The sequence below is a fragment of the Sycon ciliatum genome, unplaced genomic scaffold, assembly GCF_964019385.1.
Source record: "Sycon ciliatum unplaced genomic scaffold, ocSycCili1.1 SCAFFOLD_2560, whole genome shotgun sequence".
In the NCBI taxonomy this organism is placed as follows: domain Eukaryota; kingdom Metazoa; phylum Porifera; class Calcarea; order Leucosolenida; family Sycettidae; genus Sycon; species Sycon ciliatum.
In genome coordinates, this window is record NW_027044945.1 from 1 (window position 1) to 10,000 (window position 10,000).

Below are 10,000 nucleotides of genomic sequence, written 5' to 3' on the forward strand. Positions count from 1 at the left end.
GCACATATGCAAACACACAGAGACATGTCCCAACACCGAGGCAACAGCAAGTGATGCCTTACCGGATCATCGTGATCGTGAGCCACGACCATAGAAGCTGCTCGCGATCAGGTGTAGCACATGAGCAATACACATCAAAAGAGAACACGGCATTGCTAATCTCTCGGCGTATGGATGAATTTCAAAATTAATAATAATCACCGAGCGAAAAGAAAGATAGAAAGCTCAGGTCAATAGCAGTGCAGCATACATTGGCAGTCTCACATGCACACACACACGCGGCACACACACACACACGCGGCACACACACACACACCTCAGACCTCAAACATGCACATCGCGGAAGCGATGATAGCGAACAGCTATGTTAGACATTGCAACTTGTGCTGGGATTACACCATTCAACAGCTTGCAAGGCTGATGAATTGACCGCCAATATTTTCTAGCCTGGTATCCACCACACAGCTGATCGAAGTGGCTTTTTCTGGCCAGTGAATCCCTATTTTTCATTGTTCATTTTTCATTATTTTTACACACTCACACCACACCACATACTCCGGCATGCACTGGCTGTTGGTAACAACCCAGGAGCATGAAAGAAGAGCTAGGAGAATGAGAAAGAGGAGAAAGACGTCTTTCTCCTCTTTCTCATTCTCCTAGCACACACACACACACACACACACACACACACACACACACACACACACACACACACACACTCACACACACACACTTTTAAAACCTAGTATTTCTTACATGCACCCCCCCCCCCCCCCCCCCTCTCTTTCTCTCTTACACGCACGCACGCACGCACACTCACACACACGTACTTGCGCATGCATGCACGCACCCATCCACGGGGAGCTTCACACGTGACCAGGAACAACCCAAGAGCGCATCTTTGAATTCAGAAAGCCGCATCAGCGACATTTTAACCCTCATCTTGTTTTCCAAATCAAAGTATTCTTAAGAAGACTCCACATGTACATGCGTATTTGAAGTGGACTTAAAAATGAAATGTAAAACAATGTACAACTGCTATACCCGCTTGTCACTTCTCACCGAAAGCAGAAAAGAGCACCATGACAAAGAGAATGAGAACGACCATGTACATCACTGCAGGGATGGCCTGGATAATCTGGCGCGCCACTCTGCACAAAACACCACAGGTCAGCAACAATAGGCAACAGTGCTAGCTGGTGAAACCGGGGAAGAATAAAATACTTCTCCCTGGTGCAACTGAAGATCTGTGTACAGACACCGCTGCAGTGATAGTTGCAAATGACAGCACTGACACAGCTCAGTGACCTCTGACCTTTGTACAACCAGCGTCAAACAGTGTACAATGAAAGAGCACAAAGCCACGGCCTGCACATACTGTGCTATTACAAGTGCTAGCAATGTCATCTATTCTGCACTATAATGTAGGTGTGCTTCACTTCAGCACATCAACAGTACAACAAAAATTACTAAATACATGACACTAGAAAAAATTGCTCAACTACTTCAAAGTAGTCTTGCCTAGTGGCATCCGAAATTCATCTTAACGTAAGTCTGCGATGTCTTTAGGCGGCAGTGTTGCTGCTGCTGCTGCTGCTGCTGCTGCTGCTGCTGCGGTTACTTCCAGTTCCAATTCTGAGAAGCTAATGGTAATGTTCCCAGCAAATTCAGGATTCAAATTCCAAGATTCCCACCTGAGAGGTATAGTGTTCCTCTGGCAAGTAGCTTGCACGGTACAGCTTACCTGCGCACGCCCTTGAAGTAGTACGAGTCTAGCACTATGAACGGTCTCAGGGCACGGACCACGCGTATGTGATTGAAATTCTGGCCGAAGACAACGAGGCCGTCGATGACCATCACAAATATGATCACGATCTACGCCATGCAGGCAAGCAGTGGCAAGTAGCAAAGACAACAGAAACAGATGAGCGTCAATGGTGCATGCAGCGCTCACTCTAACATCACAATGGATGAACTCGCATTGCATTACAGCTCACTGGTGAATCCATCTGAAACTGCACACTCATACAGGGGAAGTTGTTCGCACAGGGTAAGAAGTTGGTCTGCTTATAACCCTTTGAACACACTCGACTTAATGAGGCATGGCATTTTTGCACTCACTTTGATGATGATCCTGGGATGTCGTCTCAAGTTTCTCACTTTTATCCATCGCACTCGTAGGAAGACGTTGAATGACAGAAACAGGAGGAGGCATAACTCGACGGCCGTGTATGCCTGGACAGGTGAAAAGACAAAGTCCTGTCATGTTGATCCATAGTGCACAGCTAGCTGCAGAATTATGTAACGTCAGCGTCCATTATCTCAGGTCAACTTCACTATAATACCGACTACGTAAAAAAATCACGGTTCGTGTGAGACTTGGCTGGAGGCCAAGTTGTCCGCATCCGCAGGAATGCCACCACCCTCTAGGATCAAGGCAGGAATTCTACCACCCTCTAGGATCAAGGCAGGAATGCCACCACCCTCTAGGATCAAGGCAGGAATGCTACCACCCTCTAGGATCAAGGCAGGAACGCCACCACCCTCTAGGATCAAGGCAGGAACGCCATCACCCTCTAGGATCAAGGCAGGAACACCACCACCCTCTAGGATCAAGGCAGGAATGCCACCACCCTCTAGGATCAAGGCAGGAACGCCACCACCCTCTAGGATCAAGGCAGGAACGCCACCACCCTCTAGGATCAAGGCAGGAATGCCACCACCCTCTAGGATCAAGGCAGGAATGCTACCACCCTCTACGATCAAGGCAGGAACGCCACCACCCTCTAGGATCAAGGCAGGAACGCCACCACCCTCTAGGATCAAGGCAGGAACGCCACCACCCTCTAGGATCAAGGCAGGAACGCCACCACCCTCTAGGATCAAGGCAGGAATGCTACCACCCTCTACGATCAAGGCGCAGATGCAGCTCCTAAGCGGTGGGAGGTGAGTAGATCAGACCCACCACAAAGTGGTCAAAGACCGAAAATCCCATTCTCTGCATCCATGTTTCCCTCATGTTTCCCTCGTGCCAGAGTTTAGACCCTGGATGACAGGGTAAGTCTTGTCTTAACTCGCAAATCTCAAATAGCAATCAAATTGGAACCATAATTATTTGCAAAGCTCCTATGTAACTAATGCTTCTATGTAACTAATGCTCCTATGTATGCAGGCAGGCATAGTGTGATGGTCTAAGATCGTGATTGAGAAATAGAGGGTACCAGGTTCAAGTCCTGCTTGGAAGCGGAAGGATTTTTTCCAGCCGTGCTGCGACCCACGGTTGATTGGGAACTCGTGGCCTGGCACGAGGAAAACATGGATGCAGTGAATGGGATTTTCGGTCTTTGACCACTTGCTGGTGAGCTGATCTACTCACCTCCCACCGCTTTAGGAGCTGCATCTGCGCCTTGATCCTTGAAGGGTGGTGGCGTTCCTACGGATGCGGAAAGCCCGGCTTCCATCCGAGTCTCACGTGAACCGTGAAATTTTTTATGTAACTAAGCAATGTAGTAGATATTGTGTGCGTCTTCACTTTGTACTTATTAGTTCTGAGCCTACCATTGTACATTGAGATCTGCATGGATTGGTAGTACATACTCGTATGTATTTCTTGCTACACTGTGTGCTGTGTACCATGGTGTACGTTCTACATGTATGTGGATCCAGTGGCAGTCTCATCTCGTTCTTTTTATAGTTCTATACTTACTGCCATGACTTGGCCTCTTTATATGGTTATACAGTCTTCCGAATATTATTCTTTTCTCAGTCGTATTGCTTTAGTTTGCAGGAGACATATACGGTGTGTATCTCTATTCGTCTCCACGATGTACATGATAATTCCTTTCTCTTTCCACGTCCATATACTGAAGTTTTTCCTGACACCAGCATTTTCTGCGCCGTGTACGGCTGGTGGACATATCTACCCCAGCCGTCGTGATGTAGGCGCTTCCTCTTCCCATTTTACTTTGAGGACAGTCACGAGATACTCTGATAGTTATGAAGAGAATCTGGATCTGAGTGGAAAGACACCGAGTGTCTATATTATATCCTAATGAGCTCAATGAAGAGCCGAAACGTCATTTAGAATTGTACAGATCTAGAGTAGTATTTAAAATAGCTATTAGTTTCTCTGTATCCCTCCCCAACATTTTTGAAGATGTCATCAATGAGTAAAACTACCAGTAGTCCGGCTTTGCGTTGGGTCGCTCCTTCTGGACACTGTATCGAACTTTTATCAAATATTGCTAGTCCAGCCCAAAGTTCAAGTACTATTCTTGTGCAATATAGCTATTCAAAAACAGAAAGATGCTATCTGTACCATAACTTGAACAACAGTACTTCATAGGTGTGAAATTCGATTACAGAGAACTGGCCAAGGGACATGCAGCATCACTGGGGGGGGGGGGGGGGGGGAGGAGGGTGCGTGTGTGTATGTGTGTGTGTGTGTGTGTGTGTGTGTGTGTGTGTGTGTGTGTGTGTGTGTGTGTGTGTGTGTGTGTGTGTGTGTGTGTGTGTGTGTCATGCTCACCCTGTATGGTATGCTGATTCCCGCCACTCCCGGGTCTTCCAGCGCTGCCAGCAGCATGAGCAAGACACCTGCCACCAAATCCAGCACGTGGAACGGCGTGCTGTGCGCAAAGTGATAGGCTCTCAAGTCATCCGGCTGATTGGGATGAGAGTCTAGCTTGTCATTGTATAACCCCTCCAGAAGGTATACGGCGGCTTCCTGGAAATGAAATAAGAAACGAGATGCGTAAACTCACGAAATGTGCAAACAAGAGTATCCCAGATTGTTCTGAGCCTCACTGCAGCCAAAGTCGACTGCCCTGACTGTTCACACACACTGTGTCAGCCAGTGACTGTTCCTCGGACCCTGCTTTAAGACCAGGTAGTGATGACTGTATCCATGAGAGTGCGGTGCACACAGTCATTATCGCACTCTTCCTTCCACTAAAAGTCTCTACTGCTAGTATTGCACACTTCAGATGTGCTTCAGAAGTAGGGTAGAACCTCTCTTTAACTGAACTCTCATATCCGGCGGCACCTCCGCCAACCAGGCACCTTTCAGCCAGGCATCTGCAGTCAAATCTTGAAATATCTTCCATTGTGTGGCAGTCAGCCGACCTATATCACCGCATAAACTGTCTCAGCCGTCAGATTCCACTGGGCCGTGCTTGTAAACTGCATCGGTCTTGGTTAAGTGAGCTCATTTGAAGAGAAGATGCCATATATCTTTTCGGACACAAGAAGAAAGCTTTAGGCTCTTTCCAGTGAACTTTCCAACGTTTCCACTACTTGGCACTTGTACTGTCATTGCCTACTCGTCAGGTGGATACAGGCAGAAGAAGAAACTGAACAGTACAATAACCTTTAAACAATGTATAGGTGATATAACCATCAGTAGAGGATCAGCGATAATAAACACAAAGGAGTGAAGTGGGCATTTTCACGCACACACCCTCGGAATCATATCACATCCTACAGTCATGCAGCGCTAGCGTGGACTTGTGAACAGGTGTGATCAACACGTTATACTAGTGACAAAACAACATGGAAAGAAGGAAGAAAACCAAAGATACAAGGGATGAAACTCGACGATGAAATGTGCTAGTGCATTATGATCACATTCATAACACTACACAACATTCGTGGAACCAAAGTAGCAATGTGCGAATGTCCTACTTCAACAGCCTTCACGTACATGTGATCTATTTCCACTTGCAGAGGTTTGTTTTCTTGTGTGAATGCATAGACAGCCTCCGAAACATTCAGCGGCTTAGCACTAGATACACATGACAGAAATTATCATGTGTGCTTGCTCCGTACTCACGCGATTAGAGCCCTCTCTTGAATAGTGCCCTATCTCGAATGGTGCCCCTGTCTCAAAGAGCCAGTGAAAACATAAAGCCCTCTCTTGAATAGTGCCCCCCCCCCCCGGCGTGTAACCAAGCGCATGTCCAAGTTTGGCGTTCTTTTCCAACGTTCTTGTCCAAGTCATTGCACCGGTAGTTTTAGGATTTAAATGGCAGTTCTTGTTGCCGTTTCTGTTGAGCCGTGATAGTTTACAGTAGACGGTTTAGGCTCTGTTTTTCTTTGTTTTATGTTGGATGAAGAGAATATGCCAGCATTGAAAAAATAGTGCCCTCTCTTGAATAGTGCCCTCTTTTGAATAGTGCCCTCTCTTGAATAGTGCCCTCTCTTGAATAGTGCCCTCCGAGTCTTGAATAGTGCCCTCTCTTGAATAGTTCCCCATCCGTGATGGACATTTAAAAAATAGTGCCCCAGGGGCACTAGTCCCGCGAGTACAGTACAATGTACCTCTAGGTTATCATGTGTGATCATACCTGCATACTGACATTGCAAACTGCAAGTGTGACGCTGAATTAAAATGGAATGTGATTGGAAGCATCTTTCATAACTTTTACAGATGAACAATGTGGTTACCTGGTACATTGCTTGCCATTTCTCTTGCTGAGCGAAAACTCGAGCGCTTGTCGGCCGCTGCAAGGGTTCTCCATCTGGCCCATACTCTGGTGATGCTGTCCGATGTACGTACGCGGTGTTGAAAAGTATCATGCAAGAATCAGAAAAGGAGAACACCGTGAGTGGATATTAGTACAAATATCAGAGCTGCACGTAGCCAACCCATATGAAATCTGCAACGTGTGTGTGTGTGTGTGTGTGTGTGTGTGTGTGTGTGTGTGTGTGTGTGTGTGTGTGTGCCCGCGCTTGCGCACGCATGCACACACGCTTCACTTAGTTTTAGTGGAATACTTCTCAAGTATACTGCTACTATCTTCTAAGCCAAGATAGATTTGAATTGCCAGCTTCATCTCCGCATTGGATTCAGCAATATGAATGTGGCCCAGGTCAGAGTTATCTGGCTTAGTGTAAACTGCACTAATCTCACAGTTAGAACACTCGGACTTCGACAACTTATGATTTCATCCGATCTAAAGGTGCTCTGTGATTTGCTGGAGGTGATGCGATAGGTTCGGTCAGTCACCCCGAGGTAGGTGAGGGGACTTAACATGACCAAATCAGCTAGAGCATGGAAGTACTGCACAGTAACATCAGAATCATGGCGATGGCAAGATTGAGCTTGAAATGCCATACATATATGCATGTACAGTACTCGCCAAAATATCCAGCCAGTGCGGCACATGGCAGACGACTACGATGCATGCAGCATTGGCCGGATTTTGTTGGCAAGTGCTGTACATGTGTGCACATCAGCATGAGAGTTTCCAGCCTGAGTGTAATAAAGAGAAGAAAACTTGAAAAAAAAAACAGAACATGAGCAAATAAGATCAGGAGAATCATGATGGTTTAGAGGTGCATGCACATGTATGTGAAATGGTCAGTGAACATGTATGTGAAATGGTCAGTGAACATGTATGTGAAATGGTCAGTGAACATGTATGTGAAATGGTCAGTGAACATGTTCATCGTGTACTCAGGTTTCAGAATGATCAGGAGCGTCCCAGTAGACCATTTGTAATGTTATATGGCTGGTTTGGCGCTTGGAAGCTTCCTCACTTGATGAATAATGCATTGGTGGAGAGGGTGTCCGAATATACATGTAGTTTATGATTCAAATCACTCACTATGATAATGGGTTTGTGAATCAGAACTCATGACGTGCAGTGAAACCTGTCTAAAATGACTGCTCGGGAGGGGGGGGGGGGGGGGCTTCTGGCCCTCGTATCCAGGTTTAGTATGTGACGTGACAACATTCACGTCATATACTTGTGATTTTAGTTTTGTGAGGCCAAACTAAAGAAGGTGTGTGGTTCGACTAACATGGACATTTTTTTTACGGGCGGGCGGGCGGATTTTTTTCTTTTAATATATATTTTTAGTACATGTAAATACACTGTATACGCGTATCGAGTAGACTCTACTACCAGCACAAGGCAGCAGTCGTACCACTCACTGCACTGCACTGCAGTACAACTACAACAGTACAAGTCAAGTCCAAAAGGAGCCGCCTAGCGCCTGCGTCCGCAGACTCACGCCGCACAGCACGTAGACGTGGACGTGTTCAGTCCACGTAGATCTACGTCAGTCACACGACAGCCCGCCGAAAAAAAGTTACGGTCGGGCTGAAATTGTACGGTCGGTCGGGTGAGTCGAACCACACACCTTCTTTAGTTTGGCCTGATTACAATTTTTATCATTTTGATCAGCACCTCATACTGCATACACCTATGCTATGTGCCGTGCGTAAATAGCAACGGTGCGGCCGTGTCTCCGACTTAATGGTGATTAACAAGCACGACGCTGACCTCCCAACCATGTTTCCCATGCTCACCAAGAGCTGTCATGCAATCTTCCCTCTTCTTGTTGCACTGCGGGTATGAACAGTGAATTGTGTACATGGACAGGTAAGCTACAATGTAGTCATCCAGGGGCACGTTGTGCCAGTGGTCGCCTTATCCAGGCTATGTAGACTGGGAACGCGTCCATGACAAGGAAAGTGGTTGTCGCTGCAGGTAGTTACTGTACAGTGTCATGTTTTTAGCGACTCCCAAATGAATGCCGTTTTTCTGTAGTCATGTCAAAATCATTAGTCTGCACTACAAGTACAAGTGTAATTTTCTCTGTGGGTAAAAAGAGACTATGCCCTGCATTATTATACTTTGTGTAGGTTTTCAGAAAAATGCAGTGCCTGTACATCATGACTGTGCATTGGGATTCCAGCTACAGCTAGCTGTAGCTGTAGCTTGCGCTTGGCCGCCGGTGCGGAAGTGGTGGTACGGTTACTAGTGTTAGTGTTACATGGTAGGATGCAATGCATAAGAAATGCAAATAATTTGACGTGTTTGGTTTCACACAAACATGGAGTGACTGAATGAATTATTATCCAATCTCTAGTTTAGCTCCGCAGTAACTCCACGGACCGCTGGATGCTGTAACAATAATAATAATACCTGGCAAGGTTTTCAGACTCACTTGCTCGACCACCATCGTTAATGGAATACAACTGGTGGTCGCTACCGGAGTTGTTGCGAGTTTCACGGTACCCTTCACGTTCACCGGTGTCCTCCTCCGAAAATAGATGGTACCTTGCCTCCGCATCCATTCCTACAGAACCCTTCCGCTAAGTGCGTTTAGCGCAAGATTCTCTCGTATGCGAGCCTACTCAGTTGTACAGAGGTACTGCACAGTACACACATGAGGGGAGGGAATTCTCCAAAGCCAATTTTGAAAAGGAAAACTGAATACTTCTGGACTCGTGTTTTGTCGGTCCCTCTTTTGGGTGTTGGACCCCATATCCCATGTCCATGTGCATGATTGTAAACTCACTAACATGCCGTGAGTGCCGCGAGGACTTAGCCTAGATCTCAGTGTAAGTAGTAGTGAAGAGTCATACTCACACTCGCAGTCTTTTCGCTACCTGCCAAAAAAAACTACGGTGCCATGCCATGCTAGACAACGGACATGGGACCTTACACTAGTTACAGGATGGTCGGTGTCAACACTCGAGTCAAGATCACACGACATATCCGTCAAGGCGAACGAGTACAATCTACGTCTACATACATCGCACAAAGCTATCGCGGGGCCGCGATCTGCATGCACTGCACTGCCTAGCGCCTGTGCATGCAGGATACCGGCGTCCGGATTTGTGCAAAATGGTTTTGCAAAGCTTCCCATTCGCCATGATTCGGATGATTCCGTATCATTGTTATCTTCAATATTTCTGACCTACCCAAGTCGGGTGGTGTGCTGCTTTGCTGCTTCGATTGCAGTAACTCACTGTTACAGGGAAGTATGAGTTAGACAGCTTTGTCAAGTATCTTACAGATCTCAGCATCGACATTCTTCGTCTGTTGTTGTTGTTATTAATTTTTACCGTGGGACTTGTCTCGTAGATCTACTCGTTGTCGTTGCGCCCACCTTCCCCTCTTTGGACCCAGGCCTTCCAAAAATAAATGGAAGGCTGTTGCCAGTGTTGGTGTTGCTTTGCGCCTCGGAGATCCTCGGAGATCATGAT

General features: G+C 46.7%; 1 protein-coding gene across 1 annotated transcript; it reads right to left on the minus strand.

Moving 5' to 3' along the window:
- Positions 1 to 14: 14 nt before the first annotated feature.
- On the minus strand, positions 15 to 9,357 carry LOC135830755 (two pore channel protein 1-like; the record flags this gene model as incomplete). Its single annotated transcript, XM_065342972.1, has 7 exons — positions 8,956 to 9,357; positions 6,445 to 6,539; positions 4,529 to 4,726; positions 2,122 to 2,235; positions 1,745 to 1,875; positions 1,063 to 1,151; positions 15 to 97 (listed from the first exon to the last, which is right to left on the minus strand). Coding segments are annotated over exons 1-7 (840 nt in total), but the record flags the coding sequence as incomplete, so codon positions are not given.
- Between the last annotated feature and the right edge of the window lie 643 nt (positions 9,358 to 10,000).